Source organism: Chanodichthys erythropterus, chromosome 17 (genome assembly GCF_024489055.1).
Source record: "Chanodichthys erythropterus isolate Z2021 chromosome 17, ASM2448905v1, whole genome shotgun sequence".
Lineage (NCBI taxonomy): Eukaryota > Metazoa > Chordata > Actinopteri > Cypriniformes > Xenocyprididae > Chanodichthys > Chanodichthys erythropterus.
The window spans coordinates 8,169,812-8,197,695 of record NC_090237.1 but is presented as its reverse complement, the minus strand read 5'-3'; the positions used below and the strand labels follow the sequence as shown (position 1 = coordinate 8,197,695).

The following is a 27,884-nucleotide window of genomic DNA, read 5'->3' as shown; positions in this document are numbered from 1 at the left end:
GCTTGTGTTTGAGTGGCCCCTTCCGGCCTCCTCTCTCCCACCGCAGAGGCCTTTTGTCTTGATGTGATCCTCTGGGATTGTGGGTCGCCACGCCTGAACAACCTGATGGTCGTATGGCGTGAGGAGCACAGAGAGGAAGGAGGAAAGACGGGACGGTGTGTGTATTTGTATATACGTGTGTGAAGAATGCCTTAAGGAAAGGGCCGTCTTTCATATAAACAGTAACTACGCTTGGGTTGTCACGCTATGATGCTGTTCCTCATGGAGACTGCAGATGTTTTCTTGTCAAGGCATGTTTTATTATGGCTGCCAATTTAATATGTTCATTAAGTGTGCATGTGTAAACGGACCAACATTTGATCTCCTAAAAACTCAGCTGCAAAGTAGATCAACTTCTAAAGACTTTCAGTAATGTATACATTGCGTTTTCTTCATTTGAGGGCTTTTCTCACCATATATTGTTATACAGTCATTAAAGGGATAGTTCACCCAAAAACGTTCCAAACCCCTGAATTTGTCTGTGAAGTTTCAACTCAAAATACCCCATAGATTTTTTTTAATTCATTTTTTAACTGCCTATTTTGGGGCATAATTAGAAATGCGCCGTTTCAGGTTGCGGCGCCTTTAAATGCTTGCGCTCCCCTCCCACGGAGCTCGCGCTTGCCTTAAACAGTGCATAAACAAAGTTCACACAGCTAATATAACCCTCAAAATGGATCTTTACAAAGTGTTCGTCATGCATACTGCATGCATGTGTCGGATCATGTGAGTGTAGTATTTATTTGGATGTTTACATTTGATTTTGAATGAGTTTGAGGCTGTGATCCGTGGCTAACGGCTAATGCTACACTGTTGGAGAGATTTATAAAGAATTAAGTTGCGAATTATTCAGACTGCAAGTGTTTAAAAATGAAAATAGCGATGACTCTTGTCTCTATGAATACAGTAAGAAACGATGGTAACTTTAACCACATTTAAAGGTACAATTTGTGATATTTTTTTCCGCTAGAGGTCGCTAGAAGCCTATTCAAAACAAAGGCGTAGTCTGATGACGCCAAATTTTAGAGCGGAAACTTGGGACATGTGGTCTCCATCTCAACGGACGGTGCAAAAGAATAGGGATTGGAGTCTGGAAGAACTCATGTTCGTGGATGCGATTATTAACATTACTGTAGTATGAAGCAGAGTAGGACCGAGTGTTGCGGGAGCTGAACGAGGAGCTGGAGCGATTGATCAACACACGCCTCACGAGCAGCGGGACTTTTATTATGACACAGTCGCCGGCGCCGCTTCCGCTTTTCCGGTCATGAGGTTACGGGAGCTGTCATTGTCGACAGAACCAGTGGCAGATGGTAAACAGTAATTATGTTCCATGAATAAGTAACACAATCCACCATAAAACGTGCAAGAAGTAAATAAGGAACTGCTTGAAGCAAGCTAGTGGTTTGCTGGACGCTAGACTCTACTTCCGCATTTGTCCACGGCACTGTTGTCATGTGGTTTCTACGTCAGTAAAGGCGGTAACAAAGTTAACTGACGTCATTGACAGGCGACTGCACTGCCCCGTGTCACGGTTTAGAATGGGAATTTTCTCATGATTTACAAGTAGTTGAAAACATTAGAGATATTGTTAGTAATCAGCTGGACAAAATATATAACACTAGTCTAGTGGTTTTTGGATATTTTACTGCAAAAATTTTACATATTGTACCTTTAACAGTACATTAGCAACATGCTAACGAAACATTTAGAAAGACAGTTTACAAATATCACTAAAAATATCATGTTATCATGGATCATGTCAGTTATTATTGCTCCATCTGCCATTTTTTGCTATTGTTCTTGCTTGCTTACCTAGTCTGATGATTCAGCTGTGCACATCCAGACGTTCTGCCCTTGTGTAATGCCTTGAACATGAGCTGGCATATGCAAATATTGGGTCATACATATTAGTGATCCCGACTGTTACGTAACATCGGTGTTATGTTGAGATTCGCCTGTTCTTCAGAGGTCTTTTAAACAAATGAGATTTATATTAGAAGGAGGAAACAATGGAGTTTGAAACTCACTGTATGTCATTTCCATGTACTGAACTCTTGTTATTTAACTATGCCGAGGTAAATTAAATTTTTAATTCTACGGCACCTTTAATAAATTAACATCAATTATAACGTAATTCAGAACGCACTCACAGTGACCATATCAGATAAACACTATTGTTCAAACGTTTTGGATCATCACTTTTTCTTTTCTTTTTTGAAAAACTAAACTGCACTTTTCAGCAAGGGCACATTAAATTGATCAAAAAGTGATAATAAAGGCATGTATTATGTTCTATTTTAAATAAGTTCTGTTCTTTTGAACTTTCTATTCATCAAAGAATCCTGGAAAAAAAATGATTCACAAAAATATGAAACTGTTTTCAACACTTTTTTTCTTGAGCAGCAAATCAGCATATTAGAATGATTTCTCAAGGATCATGTGACTCTGGCTGGAATACACCACGTTCCAAAAGTGGCATATCAGATTAAGATTTCAGTAGAATAAACATTCAGATTTTAGTTTTTCTAAGAAAATGTTTGTTTGTTTATTTATCCATGTCTTTTTAGATAACTGGTATCAATCATTTGCCAGATCTATGGAAACCCTACTTAGAGGTTGTTCCACATTATTAAGCAAGTCACAGTTCTCATGCAATACGGGGAGGAAGAAAGATCTTTCGGAAGATGAAAAGCATGAGCACAGCAGAACTCGGTCAGATAAAGGCTTATTAATGAAAGTTCCAGTCAAAAACATTAATTGTATTAAAAGAGCAGCTATAAAAAAGCCAGTGTTGAGCAGCAAACAGGTATTTGAAGCTTCTGGTGTCTCTGGAGTCTCAAGAAGCTCTCCATGCAGGCTGGCAGTTGTGCGTAAAGATGCATTTCAGCCACTCCAAACCAAACCTCACAAAGAGAAACATTTACAGTGGGTTTAGAAATACATTTTCAAACAGTTTTATTGCTGTGGTGTTTTTTTTTGCAGCATGGGATAGTGCATTGCATTTCAGAAGGCGCTATCCTCCTTTTTATACAATAACTAAAAATGACCAATTATGAACTCCACATATCTTGCAAAAGTCATTTTAATACTCTCCATCTCACTTCCCAGTATTCCAGCCCAAATCATCACCCACCGGCTCCTTGCAGAGTCGCAGTCTTGTTGGAACATGGTGGCCATTCACCAACCATCCAGAAATCCATCCATCTAGACCATCCATTGTAGTACGGCATTAGTCAGAGAATAAAAATATTTAAAAATGAGTTTTCATGTATTTCTAAACCCACTGTAAATGTTTCTCTTTGTGAGGTTTGGTTTGGAGTGGCTGAAATGCATCTTTACGCACAACTGCCAGCCTGCATGGAGAGCTTCTTGAGACTCCAGAGACACCAGAAGCTTCAAATACCTGTTTGCTGCTCAACACTGGCGTTTTTATAGCTGCCCTTTTAATACAATTAATTTTTTGACAGGAACTTTCCTCAATAAGCCTTTATCTGACCGAGTTCTGCTGTGCTCTAAATCACTCACAAATCTCATGATAATTCGATAATCTCCATTCAGTTTCACACAATATTGGTTGTTTTCATGCCTTTTGCACATCATTGCACCATTTCATCTTCAGAAAGATCTTTCTTCCTCCTCATATTGCATGAGAACTGTGACTTGCTTAATAATGTGGAACAACCTCTAAGTAGGGTTTCCATAGATCTGGAAAATGATTGATACCAGTTATCTAAAAAGACATGGATAAATAAACAAAGAAACATTTTCTGTAGAAAAACTAAAATCTGAATGTTTATTCTACTGAAATCTTACTGATATGCCACTTGCACAATAATTTGGAACGTGGTGCAATGATACTGACTTTAACTTTAATGTTAGGTGCAATTAATCACGATTAGGCCTAATTACAGGAAAAATGTGTGATTAATTAGTACATTTTTTAGACGTGAAGACGTTTGAGACAAAATTAATAAGCAAATAGTCAGCAAAAAGAAATATGAAATATCTTATGAGGTCAAAAAAATTGTATGTAAAATAACCATAATAATAATAATAATATGAGTAGAAAAATCTGTCAATTCTGTTACTGTCAAACTGCCGGGGTAGAGTAACAGTGTTGACAGTCATGTAACGACAAGAAATCATTCAACAAAGACACTTTTTACAGAAAATATTAAATTGTTATGGCCTGTAACATCTTGTATTAAAATAATTAAGAAACACCAAATGTACCTGCAATTATAGAATCACACATATGTCCTCACTGTGTCCTTGTGTTTGTTAAATGTTTTTTATTTGAGTTAGTGTTATCTCTCCAGACGTGTTAACCCAGCTCGGTCTGGTTTAGTTGGAGGTCAGTCGGAGAGCACTATATAGACAAACTGCTCTAGTAATCTGAGATAGATCCAAGAGCAAAGGGCGCATTCGTAAACACACTCGCACACGGTGCAGATGATGAATGAGCAGGAGGCTTGCGTTCAATCAGAGCCTGCACCGGATAAGGAAAAACACTTCCTGTTTGTCGACACATTCCAGGACTAATATCTCTCCAGCAGCTGAGGAACGCAAGATGACACTGATCTAGGACCAGTTCCTCTTTAAAAAAACAGATACTTATCAACATGACATCAATCGCTTCTCAGCGTTATCAAGCCAGTGTTTAAAAGTTCAAGTAGTAGTAATATTAGTTGGTCACACGTGTGTCCTAAGACGTATTGATTTATTTTTACTTATATTTACATTCAAATTCTCACAAATTACTCACCCTCATGCCTTACACACCTGTAAGACCTTTGTTCATCTTCAGAACACAAATTAAGATATTTTTGATAAAATTTGCCAGCGAGATCATTTCCTTTTTCAATGCCCAGAAAGCTACTAAAGCCATATTTAAAACAGTTCATGTGACTACAGTGGTTCAACCTTAATGTTATGAAGCGACAAGAATACTTTTTGTGCGCCAAAAAACCAAAATAACGACTTTATTCAACAATATCTAGTGATGGGTGATTTCAAAACACTGCTTCATGAAGCTTTACGAATCTTTTGTTTCGAATGAGTGGTTCGGAGTGCCAAAATCATGTGATTTCAGTAAACGAGGCTTCGTTATGTCACAAGTGTTTCGAAATTTCAATAGTTCATGTGACTTTGGCAGTTTGATAAGCAGATCTGAACCACTGATTCGAAACTAAAGTATTCAAAGTATTCTCGTCGCTATATAGCATTAAGGTTGAACCACTGTAGTCACATCAACTGTTTTAAATGTTTTTAGTAGCTTTCTGGGCATTGAAAATGCAAACAATCTTGCCATCAATGGAGGCCTCACTGAGCCATTGGATTTTATCAAAAATATCTTAATTTCTGTTCTGAGATGAATGAAGGTCTTACAGGTGTGGAACGACATGAGGGTGAGTAATTAATGATAGAAATTTCTTTTTTTGGTGAACTATCCCTTTAACTTCTAGTATGATGCAAAAACCTTTTAAAATCAGAATATCAGCCACTTCAATGGATACATCTCCATTATAATTTAGAAATAGAAAATAAAATAAAAATTAGAATACATTTGTATATCTTATTAGAGTCATAATTAAAATTTTAATATTATTTAAATTAGCATTTTAGGTTTTAGTGATTTTGTTTTGTGCTTTTGTGTCTCTTCTTATCTAGCTTTACTTTTTATTTCAATTTTGGTTTTATTTTATTTGCAAAAGCAATGTTTTAAGTTTTTTAACTTTTTCATCTAATAATATTTATATTTTATGCTTTATTTCAATTGAAGTAAATGATTTTTAATAGTTATACACATACATAATTTAAAAAATACGATTAAAAATGTTAATATTGTTTTAATAACTATGGTTTTTTTTTAAACTTCATCAATATATTTAAAAAAATATATAAAATATTTTGTGCCATCTCACCCAGAAATGTTTTATCCCAAATATCTAAAAATGACGACCCAAATATAATTTCATAGCTTACCAAAGCAATTAAGGAGAAAAAGATCACAGTGGTCAACTGTACAAAATCTGACATTTTAATTAAATACTGCCAAACTCAGAAAGGTTAAGCGAACATCATTTTGTTCTCAATTGATTTAAGTTTCAAACCGTTACACGGCACAAAGCATTTTCTTTCTGTAGCTTCTCATTCAAACATCACACATACTATGATAAAGTGCTTTACTGTTTCACTTCTCTGGCCACCTATGGCACTCAAACAGAACAATACTACACTCCTTCTGTCAGAGCATGCTGGGAAACCCACTGTTCTCTGCTGCTTTCTTTTCTCAGACTGTGACTATGTTCAGAATTGCACACTACTGTACTGTTTCTGTAGTATGTAGTATACTGTGCATAGTATGCAAATGTAATAAATGGATGACATTTGCCAATGTGTGCAGTATAAAACCAAAGCACCCACAATGCATTGTGCTTGACTTGACCCGTGTCCAGAGTGACGAATGAATGATACAATCAGGTACATTTTAATATTTACAAATGTCAAAATATATATTTATTTAATATACATTTTACTTAAGACATTTTTACACAAATTGTGATTAAACAATTTTATATTTCCTTATTATTATCTTGTTGACATGACAACGAGCTAATTTATTAGTTTAACATACTACTGTTGGAAAAAATTTGCATTCTGTTGCCTTTGCATACTGTTTTTTATAAATAGTAAGCAGTATACACCGCACAGTATGCTAGTATTCCATTCTGAACATAGCCTCTTAAAAGCATCTGATGAACTTACAATGCCCTCTGGGAAATGTAGGCACAAGGGTAGTGCATGTGTGGACACCTGATAGAATGAGGCTGTTGTATTTTCCGGGTCACCTATCCACCTTATTTTTCAACGCGCAAGTAAGCTATTTTCTGTCAACGTGAGGAGACTTTTGACAAATTTGCTGCTATAGGTAAGAAACTGGAAGAATGACAAAATTCAGTAAATGGTCAAATAATTAGCGCTACAAATCAGTGTGTTTATGATAACAATACTAAATTTAAATTGTATTATAACCATTTGCAATATCAAGCAGCATGAAGAACAGTTTTTTACAGCTACAAAACTGGAAGCAGATGTATGGAAGCTTTTTTCTGCCACTGAATAAAAAATAAAAATGCAATTGCGACTTTTTAATCTTGCAATTCGGACTTTTTTCTCGCAATTGCGACTTATAAAGTCAGATTTGCATGACCAAAACTGGCAACTGCGAGATATAAATTCACAATTGCAAGTTATAAAGTCAGAATTGTGTGATATAAAGTCAGAACTGCGTTGTTAACGCGTAATTCTGAGAAAAAAATAGCGAGAAAAAAAAAATCTCAATTTCAAGTTTATATCACGCAATTCTGACATATCTCGCAATTAAGACATTAATACATGCAATTGTGATTTCATATCATGCAATTCTGACTTTATAACTTGCAATCGCGTTGCAAAGTCAGAATTACGTGATATAAACTTGCAATCGCGTTATGCGTTAAGTCAAAATTGCTAGATATAAACTTCTAATTCTGAGAAAAAGTCAGAATTCTGAGATGTAAACTTGCAATTTGCGAGAAAAAAAAAAGTCTGAATCGTGATATAAAAAGTCGCAATTACCTTTTTTATTTTTTATTCAGTGGCAGTGTGGTGAGAAATCGAGTCCCCCCAGGAATCGTGTCTCCTTTAGGACCCCGAGTGATCCCACTGGTTCAATGGACTTTTAATGAGTAGCATTTTCAGCGCCTAAATATAATTACTGCAAAATCATGTTATGATTTATATCATTTAAAATGCATTATAATGACCATTAATGTTTTTTTTTTTAAATTACATGGTTCATAAACTAGTATAAGTGAAGCTATAGGTGTGAAATCAAGCATGTTTTTAGTTAGCTTATGTACTAGAATAGCATACATCTACCCAATTAGTCTGCTAGCTTAGCTTCTATTATATTAGGCATGTTTTTTGCTTCCAATATCTGTTTCCAGTTTGTTTTATTATGCAATACATAGGCATTCATTTTATATTTCAAGCATGTTGTTTGTGCACTTGATGTAGTTAACATCATACCATAGTGAAATAGGTTATAATTAGTTGAGACATCACGATAACTTTTGATTACCGCCTTGGTCCTAAAGGAGACCCAATACATGGAAGGGACTCGATTTCTCAACAAAGCGGAAACAAGCATCTATACGGATGAGACCGCATCCGATCAACGCATTCAAGTTACAACGGCCGCTCCCGCTCTTAAGTTAACAATAAGGTGGATAAGCGACATCATTTATGGAGAGCCACATATCGTCCTCTTGTGTTGTACAGCGCCTCTCTGAGGCAGGAAGGAGATTGTCAGCTCTCAGGTAAGTGCAACACTATAGTAAGACCCTTCAAAGCCAAGATAGCATGCAGCAGTATTAGTCTAATGCTCATATATATTAAAAAAGGTCACAAATACCCTGTTTGACCTTTTGTTACAGAACATACATTTTGCAGATTGCAAATCGAGTTGGTTCTAATTGGCTGTAAATTATAACCTGAAAGCCTCACTTGCTAGGCTAGGCTAGCTAGGCTACTTTAGCACACAGCTAACGCGTTTCACCGCTGCACATAGAGTCCAGATTATTCAGGTTCTACGTGTGCTGGTAGGCCATTGTGCCATGCACATTAAAAGTAAGTCCTTGTCATTATTTTCTAGGCAAACATTCCTTCCTTCTATGCAACTGAAATGTGCCAGATTCATGTGTACATGTACCATGTGGCCACGCACTTAACACTATTGCCATCCATGAAAAGCAGGTGAACTGAATTTGATTTAAAAAGATTTAAAAGACAATATTTCATCAAATGATGATGGAGGGCATTCAAATAAGGCATATATCTAGACATTTTTAGCATTTTAAAGAGCTGATTCATGTGAAGGGATTGCAATGGTGAAGCAATGCTGCAAAATATTTATGTATTTGAATTGCATATAAAATGTCAATCCTTTTGTGTTATACAATTTAAAACTAATAAACTTAAATTTATGCATATTTGTCAGTCACACATAAATGAAACTGGTTAGAAACAGGTAAGATTTCTAGACTCAAAAAAACTCATGGCATAGTTGATTGTTATTATTATATATTTATGAAATATTTATTATTATAAAATTTATTTTACTATATTATATATTTTGATTTTATTTAATTAATCATATTATCAAAATGCATTTATTCAAACTGCTTAGAATCATATTGATGATACATTTATAAACCTGGTTGTGCATTTAAAACCCATTCAGTTTATTAGTACTATTACAGAAATCTTACCCGTTTCATTCACGCATTACTAACAAATATGCATAATATTAAGTTTATTAGTTTGTTAAAACTGCAATCCAAATAAATGAAATTTTTATATGCAATTTTTTTTTTTTTTTTTTTTTCAATTGTCACAGTCTGGAATGTACAATATATCGGTGCCATATCGGTTATCAGACGATATTGTTTTTTGTTTTTTTAATGTACCGATATTGGATGTTTAATTGTATAGCTCATTTTCTGTACTTTTACATTTAATTATCATTTTTGCAACACTTAAAATTCTTTAAAAACCCTAATAATTTAATAACACAGTTAAATGTAATAATTTTTCATACTGTACATTATGATATGGAGCCTAAATTAACATGTAGCATTTAAAATGACTAAATTCACTTTATAGTATTTAATTTTAAATTTATTATTGCAAAACAGTATCAAATTTTAATATTGTCAATTTATCAGTTATCGGCCATAACATAAAGTAATATTAAGCATTAATTGTCGATTATCATTATCGGCCGGAATTTTATTATCTCTGCATCCGAAAGTACAATACAGTCTGAGAAAAGCATTAGAAATTAAGGTTTGGGGCTGTTCACACAGGACACATTCTGGATGAGTTTATCAAAGTTGAATTACATTTTACATCTCGTGGAGCGAAATTCTAAAAATAGATGTGACGCAAAAGCAAAGACAATTAAAAAAAATAGCGCAGTCGGACCAGAAGTATACATCCTACGTGTACGGCCCTAAATTCTCTGGAAAACTGGGGAACTGCGGCATTCATTTTTCTGTTGCTACCACATTCGCATAATTCTTGCAGCAAGGCCGGCCGTGAAAATGATCACCTCCAGAGGGCGCTGTTCGTTCTGAGCGAATTCACCCTGAATGTTTCCTCGGACTCAGGCTCAGTCGTAAGGGATTTTGTCCACTGAAGCATTCATGTATAATGTGATCGTTGGTTATTTTATGTATCTAGCTGAGCACTGGCGTAAGTCGGATGTCAGTGTTAAGCTGATTACACACTCATGGGGCAGAACAGGATATGACAAAGGCCACTAGAAAGTCTCACTTACACACAGGAGTGTAGTGTCGTGAAAAGCGAGGGCTGAGTTTAGAGATTGTAATTCTTATTTAATTCAGTAATTACTCAAAATACTAAAGTAACTGAAGTCCATTCGTGATGTTTCTGTTGTTGACTTTCCACGGGATGAGGAATAATCGGCCATTCCTGCCAGCCTTTCAGTGCCGCGACCATCAAGTTTGAGACACCGTGGCGTTCATTTAAAAACAGTCCCGTGTTCACCCAAGCAATTCAAACTTGTTGGATGTTTGAGGCCACAGAAAGAGCCGATATTGTTGGGCTTCTCGCATCTCTTGAAAACGTCCAATCGCGCAGAAGCGCAGGCATCCACACGCATGAACAGGACACACTTGAGTGTTCACTCGACTGCCTGAGTTTCAGGTCTTGCTGCTCTGTGTGACGGGCACTTTAACTCCTTTCTGTCCTGTAGCTGTGAAGGACAGAAAGAGAGAGAGAGAAGACATTTAATGATGGACAGAAGGCAAATTAAAGTCTTTGATATTTTACAGAGAATTAAAGCAAGACTTTAACCCTTGTGCTGTGCTAAAAATCCTTTACCTAATTTGGTTTTCCTGGATCAAAAATGGATTGACAATGGATTAACATTAACTAGTATTTTAGGTGAAAATTTTCATGTGTGTGTAAATATAGTTGTGTATATACAGCATATAAGCTATTTTTATGGCTGTGAATGTGGCTCATCCAATCAGATAGATGTATTGTGAATCTTTTGTTTTTAGCTTGACCTTCCTAATGTGAAGCAGCTGTTTTTGCGCAGACTTTTAATTCAATTTTTATTAATGATCTTATCTTTTGGTTTGCGCCCATCAAGTTACACATAAAAAAAGAGAAAATAATCATATTAGGATGTACATTGAATTCACAACATTATCAAAACAGGTTATAGTTGTCTAACATATAAAGATAAAAATGTGAACAACTTTTAACTTCGAAATGCGTACTTATTTACACAAACCCAATTCCCAAAAAATTGTGAATAAAAACAGAATGCAATGATGTGGAAGTTTCAAAATTCAATATTTTATTCAGAATACAACATAGATGACATATCAAATGTTTAAACTGAGAAAAAAAAAAAAAGAAAAAAAAAAGTTGATTTTAAATTTCATGGCATCAACACATCTCAAAAAAGTTGGGACAAGGTCATGTTTACCGCTGTGTGGCATCCCCTCTTTTTTTTATAACAGTCTGCAAACGTCTGGGGATTGAGGAGACAAGTTGCTCAAGTTTAGGAATAGGAATGTTGTCCCATTCTTGTCTAATACAGGCTTCTAGTTGCTCAACTGTCTTAGGTCTTCTTTGTCGCATCTTCCTTTTTATGATGCGCCAAATCTTTTCTATGGATGAAAGATCTGGACTGCAGGCTGGCCATTTCAGTACCCAGATCCTTCTACTACGCAGCCACGATGTTGTAATTGATGCAGTATGTGGTCTGGCATTGTCATGTTGGATAATGCAAGGTCTTCCCTGAAAGAGACGACGTCTGGATGGGAGCATATGTTGTTCTAGAACTTTTCACCTTTCAGCATTGATGGTGCCTTTCCAGATGTGTAAGCTGCCCATGCCACACGCACTCATGCAACCCCATACCATCAGAGATGCACGCTTCTGAACTGAGCGCTGATAACAACTTGGGTTGTCCTTGTCCTCTTTAGTGGATGACATGGCGTCCCAGTTTTCCAAAAAGAACTTCAAATTTTGATTCGTCTGTCCACAGAACAGTTTTCCACTTTGCCACAGCCCATTTTAAATGAGCCTTGGCCCAGAGAAAACACCTGCGCTTCTGGATCATGTTTAGATATGGCTTCTTTTTTGACCTATAGAGTTTTAGCCGGCAACGGCAAATGGCACGGTGGATTGTGTTCACCGAAAATGTTTTCTGGAAGTATTCCTGAGCCCATGTTGTGATTTCCATTACAGTAGCATTCCTGAATGTGATGCAGTGCCGTCTAAGGGCCTGAAGATCACGGGCATCCAGTATGGTTTTCCGGCCTTGACCCTTACGCACAGAGATTGTTCCAGATTCTCTGAATCTTTGGATGATATTATACACTGTAGATGATGATAACTTCAAACTCTTTGCAATTTTTCTCTGAGAAACTCCTTTCTGATATTGGGGGAATTGGTGATCCTCTGCCCATCTTGACTTCTGAGAGACACTGCCACTCTGAGAGGCTCTTTTTATACCTAAACATGTTGCCAGTTGACCTAATAAGTTGCAATTTGGTCCTCCAGCTGTTCCTTATATGTACATTTAACTTTTCTGGCCTCTTATTGCTACCTGTCCCAACTTTTTTGAAATGTGTAGCTCTCATGAAATCCAAAATGAGCCAATATTTGGCATGACATTTCAAAATGTCTCACTTTCAACATCTGATATGTTATCTATATTCTATTGTGAATAAAATATAAGTTTATGAGATTTGTAAATTATTGCATTCCTTTTTTATTCACAATTTGTACAGTGTCCCAACTTTTTTGGAATTGGGTTTGTATAAATTATATAATATATGTAAAGTTTTGGGGCCAGTATGTCTCTTATGCTCACCAAGGTTGCATTTATTTGATCACAAATACAGTAAAACAGTAATATTGTGAAATTTAAGATAACCGTTTTCTGTGTGAACATATTTTAAAATGTAATTTATTCCTGTGATGCAAAGCTGAATTTTCAGCATCATTCAGCAGTGCTTGCTGAATAAAAGTATTAATTTCTCTCCCTGCCCTCACAGGTCTCATTTCACATTGTACTGTTTGGTTGTGATCCGTGGCGGGCTTCCATCATCATTCAACATGAGTATTACCGTGAGAAAATGTGTTCCCACCAACCAAACCTACTGAACTCTAAACCTACTGAAAACTGAAAACATGTAGTGAGAAAACAGCCGAAGCTACATGTTTCTTTTAAGAGCTATGAAACTCACCCAGTCTGTACTTCTCCTTAGCTTCGGCCCGCTCTTTTGCATCAAAGTACCAAACGGTGATGGCATAGCTGTGGGAAAAGAAAGACCATTTCAATCACAGTTGAGAGGTCAGGCATTCTGACTAGTGCATATTGACCTGATTAACTCAAGGCTGTTTAGGCACTGTGATATGGAGTTTGAGATGTGCAGAGTCATGTGGATTACTGTGAGGTCAAAGCACAGAAAGGGTTAAGTCAACAATAGTAGAGCGGCTGGTTTGTTTATTCCTGGCTCTGTCCTACCGGCATGAGCGCACAAACTGAAACGATGGCCGCTTACACTCAGGAAGCACGTACTTCCTGTGCCCCACCTCGGCCCCCAGCTGCGATGGTGGTTGATACACACCTACCCTCATCCTAAATGCAGAATGTAATGTAAAATGTAAACGGCAATTGTTTTACCACACCAACAATACAGCGTTTAATTTGTTTCATCAAACTCATTTCAAGACAAACCCTCTTCCTGAGGAAGACCAACTGCAGGTGTGGTGTTTATAGAGCAGGATCAAGCCGTAGTGTTTGTAGCAGTGGGAGAACAATGATGGTGATGACTGGGTCAGATGAGTGCACTAGCATGCACGTGTGTCGGGATAGATAGTCTAATAGATGAGAGGTTATAAGAACTATAGGACTGTGGTTGTTACCACATGACGTTTTACAACCTGAACTAGAGACGCATGATTAATTGTGAAAAGATTGAGACCTCAATTCAAACACCCATGTGATCTTATTCCTAAATGACAGCGATTCGGCTGTATATCTATTAAACCTTTGACAAGTACGATCACTGCGAACATTCAGATCTGCATTGGCGCTGCCGCTGACCCAGAGAGAACAATTGTCTTGCATTGGTTGAAAAGACTGTTTGTGAAGTTTTTTCATACCTCACACAGTATCATTATTTCTGTCTTACAAATATTCATATTATCACGGAAGTACTGGGATAAAAGTTTATAGTTTGGATATAGTGAGCATTGAATTATTAATTCAAGAGATTCGTTCAAAAACGCTAATTCATCCAGTAATGAAACAAGTGAAGTATTTATGAGTGAGCAATGAATCACACATTCAAGAGATTCTTTCAAGAGATTCATGATTAATCCAGTAATGAAACAAGTGAAGCATTATGAGTGAGTCATTGAATCATTCATTCAAGAGATTTGTTCAAAAATGCTGATTCGTCCAGTAATAAAACAAGTGAAGCATTTATGAGTGAGTCATTGAATCATTCATTCAAGAGATTTGTTCAAATATGCTGATTCATCCAGTAATGAAACAAGTGAAGCATTATGAGTGAGTCATTGAATCATTCATCCAAGAGATTCATTCAAATATGCCGATTCATCCAGAAATGAAACAAATGAAGTATGAGTGAGTCATTGAATCATTCATTCAAGAGATTTGTTCAAAAATGCTGATTCATCCAGTAATGAAACAAGAAGTATTTATGAGTGAGCATTGAATTATTCATTCAAGAAATTTGTTCAAAAACGCCAATTCATCCAGTAATGAAACAAGTGAAGTATTTATGAGTGAGCAATGAATTACACATTCAAGATATTCATTTAAGAGATTCATGATTCATCCAGTTATGAAACAAGTGAAGCATTATGAGTGAGTCACTGAATCATTCATTCAAGAGATTTGTTCAAAAATGCTGATTCATCTAGTAATGAAACAAGTGAAGTATTTATGAGTGAGTCATTGAATCATTCATTCAAGAGATTCATTCAAATATGCTAATTCATCCAGTAATGAAACAAGTGAAGTATGAGTGAGTCATTGAATCATTCATTCAAGAGATTTGTTCAAAAATGCTGATTCATCCAGTAATGAAACAAGTGAAGCATTTATGAGTGAGTCATTGAATCATTCATTCAAGAGATTTGTTCAAAAATACTGATTCATCCAGTAATGAAACAAAAGAAGTATGAGTGAGTCATTGAATCATTCATTCAAGAGATTAGTTAAAATATGCTGATTCATCCAGTAATGAAACAAAAGAAGTATGAGTGAGTCATTGAATCATTCATTCAAGAGATTAGTTCAAATATGCTGATTCATTCAGTAATGAAACAAAGGAAGTATGAGTGAGTCATTGAATCATTCATTCAAGAGATTAGTTCAAATATGCTGATTCATTCAGTAATGAAACAAAAGAAGTATGAGTGAGTCACTGAATCATTCATTCAAGAGATTTGTTCAAATATGCTGATTCATTCAGTAATGAAACAAAAGTATGAGTGAGTCATTGAATCATTCATTCAAGAGATTAGTTCAAATATGCTGATTCATCCAGTAATGAAACAAATGAAGTATGAGTGAGTCACTGAATCATTCATTCAAGAGATTTGTTCAAAAACGCTGATTCATCTAGCAATTTGAAACAATTGTAGATTTTGAGTCATTAAATCATTATAATATGTGTGTGTGTGTGTGTGTATTAACTGTAAACAATGTCTACTCACCGGGTGGCAAAAGCTGGTTTCACCTCATGTGGATTCCGGCGATCTGACCAGAAAATGAGCAGACGGTCAAAGAGAGGCTCGATGTTGGCAACAACATTACGTCCCTCGGGGTAGATCTGCAATAAACCTCCATGAACCTGGGAAAACAGACAAAAAACAAATGGTAGAAATGGGTAAGAGAAGACTCTCATTTTGACTGATAAAATAACAGTAAAGGCCTGTACACACCGGGACGAATATCGCACGCATTTATTGCCAGCATTTTTCGAGACATTTTTCGTGTTCATACCCAAGCGATTAAACGTGCAAATTCACTCCCTGACAGTATATGGCGCTTGTAATGAACGGTAGTGCAAATAAACATATTCACGATATTAATAAAGTTAAAGAAGATAAAAATGCAGATATTAAATGGCATATATATGACATATGTTTTATATATATATTAGAAAAGGCAGTGCAAATAAACATTTATGAAGTAGACATTCTCAACTATATTTCTTGAATGTAAAAGAAAAAAACAAACAAACAAACAGTAAAAATACAGAAATAATACACATCTATTGGTGTGGCCAAGGCAGAGCACCCATTTGCTTATGTCTCAATCAGCTCCCTAGTTCAGTAGTCAGGGCACTGATCAGGGAGTCAGCCACATTCATTTACATAGTAAACTGATACATGACCTAGGAAGATAGGGAGCTGTTGGAGACGCAGGGATAGTTTGTAGGGGGCCTTCCTCGTCTACTTACTTTCTCGTCTACTTACTTTCTCAGTATCAATGTGTGCTCGGCAAGACCGTTTTGTGCTTGAGCGCCACCAATTTGTGTTTTACTGTAACTTCAGCATCTCCAGGCACGTGAACAAAAGTGCCACTCTAATTGGTCAGACAGTTTTTAACGCGGCACGTCAAACCTTTTTTAAAAAAATGATGCTTTTACGCCTACCATTTTTCGTGTCGGTGTGCACACTCACATTGGCGCCCTTTTTTAGTCACAAGGCATTAAACGTCGGCGATAATCGCGCGCGATATTCATCCCGGTGTGTACAGGCCTTAAGAGTAAACACATCATACCTTCACATCCCAGTCCTTGTTCAGATAGTAGATGCAGGTTATGCAGCGTCCATCACCATTAGGATTGTCCACATGTCGCACATATCCTGTTCCGTTGCCAGGGTAACATGCCACCATAGCCTGGTTATACAGAAGAGAGGGGGTATAGGAATTTAGATTTAGATGAGGAATTTAGGGTTTAGATTTAAGGGTGATGAACGGTTAAATTAGGACATTTTGTGACACTGTTCACTAAGGCCCAGGTATTAAAATCCATTATAAGCAGTGTTGGAGGTAAAGCATTAAATGTAACATGAGATATGTAATCAGATTACCATTCCCAAGTAACTAGTAAAGTAACGCATTACTTTTAAACAAAATATCTGCGTTACTTTTTTAAATAAGTAATGCAAGTTACTTTGTTTTCCCAATTATTGACTGACACCTCTCCTATCCCCCTATTGAGTGTTTCTCAAAATGAATAAAAACAGTGAAATGCAAACTAAATAACCTGTAATAATTAAATTCACTAAAGAACACATATATACTTTATGTATTTGATCTCACTTTATTAACCGTTGTCTTTGCTGCTGACCTTTGATGATCCTTCAATGATTAAGATAAACATCACAATTGTGTTTCTTTTCTTTTCTTTTTTTCAATTTGTTTTTTATTGCTGAAGTAAGAGTGTTGAACTTAAGTATTGTGATCTGATCACTCAAATGTCACCACATTCAGAAGAGGTCAGAAGCACATACAGTATGCCACATTAGTGTAAATGCTAATGTGCTAACCACTACAGGACCACCTACTCTCATTACACGTAATAACTGTAACCAAATCAAGGGTTTTAATCTATGTAAAAGGAACATACGTAACTGATGATAACCTTATTATAAACTTTTTCAACTGTAACTCCGACTTATTTCAGGTTTTGAAAGAGACCTTTGAATGAGACCTACTCCCATAACACATAATAACCGTACCACAACAATGGTTTTTTAACTAAGAAAGCCGATGACTCTGTGATGACAGTGATGTGTTAGTTTAGGATCGAATCAGAAGAAAAAATGCACAAGAGAGGTCTCTCTCGAGAGAGAGAGAGAGAAATCAGAACTTAAGACGCTGTGGAGACATTACACGTCACATCGATGTCCCGTGTCTTTATGGGATCTTGATGGGATGTGTGTGAAATCACGCACAGATTCCAGAAAATCATTAGCAGTGTGATTGAACCAAAATCAAATGATCCCGGGATACTTTATCGGGGTATTTCTGGAATCTCTGTGTGAAAGGGGCTTTAGGAACATGCGTAACATTCATTTTTAACATTTTAACAGATGGATAGAGAGATAGATTATTTTAATCGTCTGGCTCTTTAAGAGATTTACAGCTCGCTTTGGTGTTGGAATGATGAAGCTCTTCTGTTGCACCTGCCAAAGGTCACGCACACATATGCTTATAAATAGCACGCGCTGTATGGTACATCTACGCAGAGTACCCATTGCTTCACCGCCCACAGGCTGCCATTATCACTGCTGTTTATGAGGGTTTACGACCACAATTCTGGGTGATGACAGACATGCCAACCACTCATGGTAAAGTGAAATAAGATACATAAGGTTCTTTTATAACAGACATATGACACAGCTTAAAATAATCATTTCTATTAATGAATCAATGATGTAATACTTTTTAAAACACAAACCACTGTAAATACACTTTCAAAAACAAAAATGAAAATCTGTTTTTTTCAGGTTGTCCTGACCAGTAGGTGGAGCTGTGCCAAAACACTGCATGATGCCTCAGGTCATGCTTGTGATGACTTTATTCCTCTCAATATGCTTAAAGGGGTACTTCACCCCTGGAAAGATTAATGTGTATTTAAAATTGGTCATTTATGTAGTAGAAATGTGAAATTATTTTTGAATTTGGAGCTTTCTAAACTGAGAAAAGGCAGAAAATGTATTTTTGACTAATGTGGATGAAAGACAACAACTCCCAGAATGCACTTGTTTTGCTGCCCTTGCGAGGCCACGCGCAAACCAAGCCTATCGGTTACAGGCGGCATTACCAGGAAAATTCAAACAAATAAATCGTGAGTTAGTTCATACATTTACAGCGAAATGGTGCTAAATTGCTTTGTACCTGGATGTACACCCAAAACCAGGAAAGGACAAGTAAGTTTTCATCATTTTCTGATTAAGTTAAAGATTTGAAGCAATGTAAACAGTGGCTGCGGGCCATCAAACACCCGAAGTGTGGAGATGACACCGTTATAGAAAACCTAAAAAACGCAGAATATGTAGTCTCCATTTCAAGCACGAGGACTACGAACCAAATATCTTTGCAGTGAAGAGAACCATTCTGAAGGACACCGCGATACCATCGATATTCACTTTCCCAGAGGATGAACAGCCTGGGCATCTGGTGCTAAGCGTATTCGCTTAGAGGTAAGACTCGCTGATACTAGACTGATAACACAGTAGCCTATATGTAGTGTTGTATGTAGCAGTAAAACTGCAAACTTAGCAAAGTAACGTTAGATAGAAAATTACATATAAGTTGCATATAAGTTGACTGTTCAACTGTATCTGTATCAAAGTGAAGCCACTGTTCTGTAAAACTGAGTTTATTTATCTATTTATGCTAACGTTACCACAAAAGCCTGTTGCTGTATTGGTTGAGATGACTGCAGAGACCGATAAATTTGCGAGATGAACCACTGATGTAGTGCAGACAAAATAAAGTTAATTACTGTAAGCTTAAAAATATAATTGACACCCACTTTTGATAAAATCTTTGATCTATGTCCGTGAGTAACCTCAAACGCGCATATGTATGGGCGTGGTGAAAAAATGCGGAACTACCTGCTATTACTGGCTGTAGTTTTAAGCCTCTGGCCAAAAAAGCCTCCGATGACGCTAAGAAGACGTTTTTTGGATCTGAGCCAATTTTGGTGAAAATCGGATGAACTGTCTAGTTTGAAAAAGTCGTTTTTTTGGAAAATTCAAAGTGCAAGAAAAATTGCAGGTTCAATCGTCTTGAGCCAAAGAATCGGGGGTAAAAAGAATTTTACTTCTAGTCTTACCGTTCAAAAGTTATTTGCATAAATGTAAGTGCAACTTTGGACAGTTGGTTGCACTAGAGGGAGTGAGTAAAAGTCTCAAACCATTTTTTGTGGTTAATGATGAGATTGTTCTCTATTTGCTTGCCAAAGTTCATCATTTTCCCCCAAGCGGTTCTGTGGGCTGCCATAGATTCAAGAGCGGCAGCAGCAACAGGTACAACGGGTTCCCTTCGAACCTTTGATGGTTGGCCTCTAATTAAGCAACACAACTCTTTTCAACATTTACAATAATAAATGCTTCTTGAGCATATTAGAATGATTTCTGAAGGATCATGTGACACTGAAGACTGGAGTAATGACGCTGAAAATTCAGCTTTGATCACAGGTAAATTACGCTTTAAAATATGTTAAAACAGAAAACATTTATTTTAAATTGTAATAATAATAATTCACAATATTACGGTTTTTCTGTATTTTTGATCAAATAAATGCAACCTTATTGAGCATTAGAGAGGTATCGCCCTGAAACTTTTGAACGATACATATATATTATGTAATTTATATGAACGCAGCCTTACTGAGAATAAGGTGAGAATAATAACTTATCAAAAATATAAAAACAAAACAACAAAATCTTACCAACCCAAACTTTTGAATGGTAGTGTATATAAATAAGATTATACTTAGATTATATGAATATATTTTTGAAAGAGTTTAGTTTAGTTCACATGCTCTGACATGTTGAACTCTGGTACTCATACGGGCAAACCCAATCAAATTTGCCTTGTACCATTTCCTGATCCCCGCCCTCAATCACTTCCCATCCTCTTTTGACTATCATGCCTGCATGATAAAAGGGCCAACAAACCACCAACAGCATCTGGCTTGCCTTCTGTAGAGCTCGGTTTTGGCACAATTTCTGCTCTGGATGATATGAAGCATTCCTGGGCCTGGATAATGATGGGGGAGATGGTAACGGGTCGGTTTCAGCAGGCATGCGAGTCATCAGGGTGCTCTGTTAGCTGCCTGGTCTATGATATGGTCAGCACTTTATCAAGCCCCAGAGAGAAAACTCCCCTAACCCTTATCACTGCATCACAGTATAGCAGTAAACACAACGTGTGTCACATGGGTTAAACAGGAGCACGTGTGGATGGCAGAAGGGGCTTGCTTAGCCCACCTTTCTTTAACAACCAGCATGCACTCCGGCAGTAGGTTTGTTTGGCGATCCACAATAATGATAATGTGCATTTTTCTTAAAGGGATAGTTCACCCCACATCATAATTCTTTCAGTGTTTACTCACCCTCATGTTGTTCCAAAAAATATGACTTTCTTTCTTCTGCAGAATACAAAATAAAATAGTTTGATGAATGTTGGTAACCAAAGTTAGTTTTGGTGACCATTGTATGAAGTACGGACAAATTAACACTTTCTGAGGCCGAGACCAAATTTCCACCATTTACTCATGTTGGGGAACAACATGAGTAAATGGTGACAGTTTTTGTTGAGTGGATTCATAAACACCTCTGATTGGCCACTGTGTTCACGTACTCAACAGATACGTCTGTGATTGGCTACAATGATCAACGCTTCAAAAACATGTAAATAGACATCAATGACGCTCCTCTCCAAGTGCTTACACAGATGCACTCTTGCTATCAAAATGCTTTAAAACATTGATCATTGTAGCCAATCACAGACGTATATGTTGAGAGCGTGAACACAAAGGCCAATCAGGTGTTTGCGAATCCACTCAACAGCGCTCAAAGTGACACGTTTTTAACACTAGAAGTCCCAGAGAGCAGCCATTTGGCTTTTCTACCTATAAAACCCGCAGGACAGCCGATGGGCTGGAAGGCTTTAGGCTAATATCCTTAATCAGCTGTGAACAGTTGCTTTTGTTATGTAAACAATGTGGGGCCATGCTGAGCCACTTCAAGGAAACTTGTGTTTCACTTTGCCATCTTAGGGAGAAATCAACACACATGTTTTGTTTTTTTTCCTTTGTTGCTGAGATCTATTGATAAAAATAGTACAAAATAAAATAAAGAAACCAACCATTTGTACACATATTTACAAATAATATTAAAAAGTGAGTGAGTACATTCCAGAAATCACTCACAATCCTGGCACTGCCTGGCAATATATTATAAATACATTTTGTATATATTCATTATATATTAATCTTATATTTGAAATACATCATAAGTCCATTTTTAAAAGTGTTTGAAAGATGGGTTCAAGTGTACTACAGGTGGTAACTAAATACATTTTTCTATACAGAGATAGTATGTTAAAAGCACATTTTAGTTCAAATTCATGGTGTCTCAAAATAGCACAGTTGAGTACACTTAGATTTTCTTAAGATTATCTTAAGAAGTACTAAAGAAGAGCTTTTAGTATATTAAGTACAAAATAAGTGCATGGAAATAGAGCACTGTACATTATAGAAGTGTAAAAGTGTACTAAAATAAAGTGTATTTTACTGCACTTTTTTTTCACCTGGGTAGACACTCCAACACTTTCCGTTTGCATTAAGATTATTTTTATTACCACACTGGCAGATATTGATCATTTTACTTAAGTAAAATGCACTTAATTTAGATCCCCCCAGGAAACAAGACTAAATATCATATATAATTTTCTCATATAGAAAATCCATCTTGATTTAAGATTTTTTTTTTTTTAATTTACTTGAAATAGGATAAAAAAAATACTTAGTATGAAAAGCATGGTTGCAGTGTGAATGAGTGAGTTAACTTTTTAAACATCACTTGCACTCCCTCATTTCAGGGTTAACATACTCAGAGTTTTCACTTAACCTCCTTTCTGAAACCGGCCCATGGTCAATCAAGTTCTCTGCTTTTAGCAGCCCTCCCTCCCCCACACATACAAACAAGCCACCAGCAACCATTCACACACACACCCCCAACCCCCCTGCAGATTGCTCAGGTAATGACCATATTTACACATGAATTGATGCTAATGATAGCCAAAAGACTAGCCAGTTAGCATCCACTTGGCTAAAGGAGGGTTACAAATCTCTGGGACTTCTAGTGTTAAAATTGTCAGTACTTTTGACAACACTACACTAAATTATTATTATTAAATTGGCAATGGAAATTTGCAATAACATATAGGCTCCAAGAATTTTTAAATATTGCATTTTATTTTAAGTATTTTTTCCTATTGTTGCCAGTAATTTAGATTTTTCTTGTGCTGATAAAATTCCACTGGAATTCCACTGGACATATGGAATTTCTCTGGAATTTCATTCGTTGGGTTACACATGGCTTGTAAATTTGATGACCACAGATAGCTGTCAAGAGCTGCTTTGACTTGATTTTTACTTGGCTTCTCTCATAACAGAATAGAGGATATGACCTCCACTGGCAGACTGGAGGGTTCACAGGAAGCCAACTATGACACCCAAATTGAACAGATACCGTGTGTGGAGCAGAGAAATAGTCAAATTATCCAATTAGGAGGAACAAAACTGAAAGTGGGCACCAAAGTGGACATACACAGCTAAACACTACATCACTGTCATCAATGTCACAATGCATTGTGCATGCAGCTCAGGTTATTTAGCATTGCCAAGTCTGATTCATTCTAGTCAAATGGCTGATTCAGATGGTTCATGTAAATAAATAAATCAGTTCACAATTCACTGACTCACTTGAGCCAAGGCAATGCAAAAACCACATTCAGTGTTACGCAAGTTCCAGCTAACAAGATATGCACAATTCCCACAAGAGACTAAGGGTTCAGTGTAAAGGCAAGACAATTTGTAACAAAAAATAAACAAAATGATGCCATAATGTCGTATTTTACTAGCTATTTGATATTCTTTGGTTGTTTTATGATTAACAGGCAACAGTTCCTTTAAAACAATATTGTTTTGATCATTTAAGGTCCTTTCATGCCTTGATAGTCAGGTAGATATTGAGCACAGAGTGTGCTGAGATAAAAGAGTGTAACCCTGATGATGAGAGCGCAAAGGATAAGTAGGACATGAGGGTTAGATAAGGACACACACACTTAAGAACACCCACACTCTGACATCAGGACTACATCAACAAATTCAGAATACAAGCCAGAAGATATTAAAGGGAACCTATAATGCCCCTTTTACAAGATGTAATATAAGTCTCTGGTGTCCCCAGAATGTGTCTGTGAAGTTTCAGCTCAAAATACCCCACAGATCATTTATTATAGCTTGTCAAATTTTCCCCTATTTGGGTGTGGGCAAAAACACATAGTTTTTGTGTGTCCCTTTAAATAAAAAATGGGCTGCTGCTCCCAGCCAATTTCCAGAAGAGGGCGGAGCTTTAACAGCTGGCGCTTCGGTTGCTCAACAACAACAAAGCTGGAGAATCTCACGCAGCCAAAAGTAATGTTCAGCCTTACATTTTGTCATTCGGCCTAATGCATTTATATGATACTTACATAATCAAAATATGAACAAATTCTGATTAATACGTGCATTTGTCACTAGAATAACCAGAATATTGGTTGTCATATGGTACCCACAATTTACAAAATATTTCCATCTTAAATTTATGTCAGTGTTTTGTTGAAGGAACTGCCCAGTCAAAACTTTCTTGCATTCAATTATACTGTTCCACTGCATACTTGACTGCAGAGGAAAAGACTGAAGTGCTGATGAGTTGCTGATACATGATTTCCTCTTCTATTAATCTGGTGTAATTGTCCCTGCCAAAGCCTAATTAGTATCTTAACAAACATGAGAAACAATTCCAAATAACAAACATTTCATATTTGATTCTCGACAAGAGTTTGGAAATAGGTTAGTCACACCTCATACAGTCTCAGACATGTTGAGTTTTCAAGGCCTTTTTTTTTTTTGTTTACCTCTATGACGTGGTGCCCAATCCTGTTCCTGGAGGGCCATTGGTTCAGCTCCAACCCCAATTAAACAAACCTGGACCAGCAAATCAAGGTCTAATTAGGCATAACAGAAACTTCCAGGCAGGTGTGTCGAGGCAAGTTGGAGCTAAACTCTGCAGGACAGTGGCCCTCCAGAACCATGTTTGGACACCCCTACTCTATGAGGTCAACTTTTTTCAAACATATAAAAACAAAGTGTATTGTCCACTTAAGTCGAGTAGATTTTTACATTTACTAATATCAATATTTCTACGTCAAAAATATATGTGAATAAAAGCCTAATTTCAATCTGTTCATCATATAAATTGATCATTTCTCTTCAGAAAATTTGGACAAAACTGTTTACGATCTCTTTATGAACTTTTTGAAGCGTCAAAGTATTAACTGTTGCTGTCAATGGAGGGACTGAAAGCTCTCAGGTTTCATCAAAAAGATCTTCATTTGTGTTCTGAAGATGAACGAAAATCTTACGGGTTTCCATTTTTTTTCATTTTCTGGGTGAACTAACCCTTTAACAATGAGTTAATAGTCATGTGCCTCAACAAGTAAAGTCATAACATAATGATATCTTTGCAACTAATTAGCTAATGATTACTTAAAGCAGACAACTGGAAGTTGAAATACATATCTTAAACCTATTGTGGTAAATAACAAATAATTCTTTCCCGCCATTGACAATTTTCTGGCTTTCTGTGTTTTTACTGTTATACGGTAGGGGGCGCCATTACGTAACTTCTAATAAAGTAAAAAATCTCCAGATCAATACACAGGCAAAAAAGGAGCAGAAACAAGCGATAAAAGCATTGCCTACATACATAGTCTTCAAAAAGAAACGCAATTTTCTCAGCTTTTTGTTCAGAGCGATGCCTCTTTTTCTTTTTTTTTTGAAACTTATCCACATTCAGGTGTTGATAAAGAAAGAATGCATGAAGATAGAATACAAATTTTTTTTTGTTTAAAATTCTTTTCTTTAAAAGTTCTTTCTCAGTCCCTCCAGAAAAACGCGATTATGCGATCGCCTGATTTCATGCATAATCAGCCAAAGTCTGCATATTTATGCGGGGGTCGCATTTTTTTAAATACGCCGCACTTTCGCCGCATAACTTGCCGATTTCATCAAGCAAAATATATGTGGGGCTAGCATGATTTCATAATCCCTGCATTTTCGTTGCAAAAAAGTCACATATATCTTAGCAGAAAGTTGAAAAACGTTTACTTCACACTAGTAAAGCGCCATTATTTTCCCCCTATTGCCATGGGAACCTTGTGAAGTGACGTAATTACACAACGTAAACATCATCTGCAAACCATGAAACCATGATGAAGCACACAAATCATTCTCATTTGCCAATAAAAATAAGCACAAAAGACCGCGCAAAGCAGTTTCCCGGTGTGTTATGTTGGGGAAAAATTTAATATGCCAATATCTGCTTCAAGCTATGCAAAACACCTCTCTGAGCTCAACAGACACAGTGTCTGCTGAAATCCAGGGGGGTAACGGTGAGACACCCAAACTGAGAGCTTTCCCGAACCTAGGGTATCGGATAATTTAAATAAGTTCAAAGACAGAAGGGGAAGCCATTTGTGTATGTGTATTGTCACTAGCCATTTGTGTATGTGTATTGTCACTTTTACCCTGTATGGAAAAGTACTGAGAAGAGTTGCTCAAACATTGGGGGTATAAATGTTTGTGGGTTCTCTTGTGTCCTTAGTTCACACTCGGGGCAGACATTGTATGGTTGTGTCGACTGTGGACTCTTTCTTGCAAGAAATAAAATCTTTATAAAGTGAATTCTCATAAGGTTTGTCTCTTACTAGTGATGTCAGCTAATTAATTTTTGCCGCAACAGTTACATGACAGTGGGGGCAAAATATTTTGCACTCCGTGCAACTGTGTTGACGCTGAAAAACCACTTTCACTTTGCCACCACCAAGGATGGTTAAAGCAGCAGCGGAAGCAGGCAGGAAGAAGCACACATTTTTAAAAATATTTTATTTATTCATTTTTATAGAAGTTGTTGGATATTAATAATAATATGTTTATTTTATATAGCGCCTTTCTATAAACTCATATTCCTTTTGTAAAGCTACAGAACTTGTTTGACTCAATGTTTTGTAAGTTTGAGCCATGTGTTAATTAAGGTCTGAAATAAAACAGAATGAGAACTTAAATATTCTGTGATTTAGTATGCTTGCTTATCATAGTAATCCTAGTAATAGGAAATTATTCTTTACATTAAAGTAGTAGCCTAGTGAGAACAGGATGTTGGGGGAATCACCTTTTATTTTTTTCTGTTTTTCATCAAACCGCAGTTTTTGCAAGTTCCCGCAATTTCATCGCATAAAATTGCAAAAATATCCCGCATTTTCCATCGCATTTTTTAAGAAAACGTGCCGCAAAATCAAGCATTTTAGCCCGCAACAATCACAAAAAAAATTCCGCGTTTTTCTGGAGGGACTGTATATTGCATTGTGGCAAGCAGAACAAGGCCAAGAGCCGTGGGAATGGAACACGGTGGCTCGAGTGTTAATGAGCATCACCTGCGTGCCACACCGGTCTCGAGTCCCATGGAGGAGCTCCAGAAGGATAAAAGGAGAAATGGCGACAGAGAGAGGACCAGGCCCAGACTTTATGTTGTGTTTTATCATGTTTATATGTGGCAGTCATTTGTGAGGGGCTGCTGCTTTACTTTCGTTTTGTTTCTTTTTGGAATTAAAGTTTGTTGAATGTTCGCCGGTTCCCGCCTCCTTCTTCCCTGAACACAAACCTTGTTATATGCATGTTCAGATATTCATACAACAAAATATTCTGGGGACCATTAAATTTTTTGGAAAATTATCAAAAATGTTGGTGTAGCTGGAAACTATTTAAAAAAAAAAAAAAAAAACACATGGTGAAAGAGTTAATTTACACTATTAGTTAATACTATATGTTGTTAAGGAATTAACAAATAGCAATTCATTT

General features: G+C 36.6%; 1 protein-coding gene across 1 annotated transcript in view; it reads right to left on the bottom strand.

Annotated features, from left to right (window-relative positions):
• Nucleotides 1-6,081: 6,081 nt before the first annotated feature.
• The window catches only part of egln2 (egl-9 family hypoxia-inducible factor 2), a 29,969-nt gene continuing 8,166 nt past the window's right edge, over nucleotides 6,082-27,884 (bottom strand). The window contains exons 3-6 of the mRNA XM_067364835.1: nucleotides 16,958-17,077; nucleotides 15,886-16,022; nucleotides 13,380-13,447; nucleotides 6,082-10,864 (exon numbers count right to left, since the gene is read on the bottom strand). Coding sequence (XP_067220936.1) covers nucleotides 10,812-10,864; nucleotides 13,380-13,447; nucleotides 15,886-16,022; nucleotides 16,958-17,077 — 378 coding nt within the window. The 3' untranslated portion in view covers nucleotides 6,082-10,811. The remainder of the gene's footprint in view (nucleotides 10,865-13,379; nucleotides 13,448-15,885; nucleotides 16,023-16,957; nucleotides 17,078-27,884) is intronic.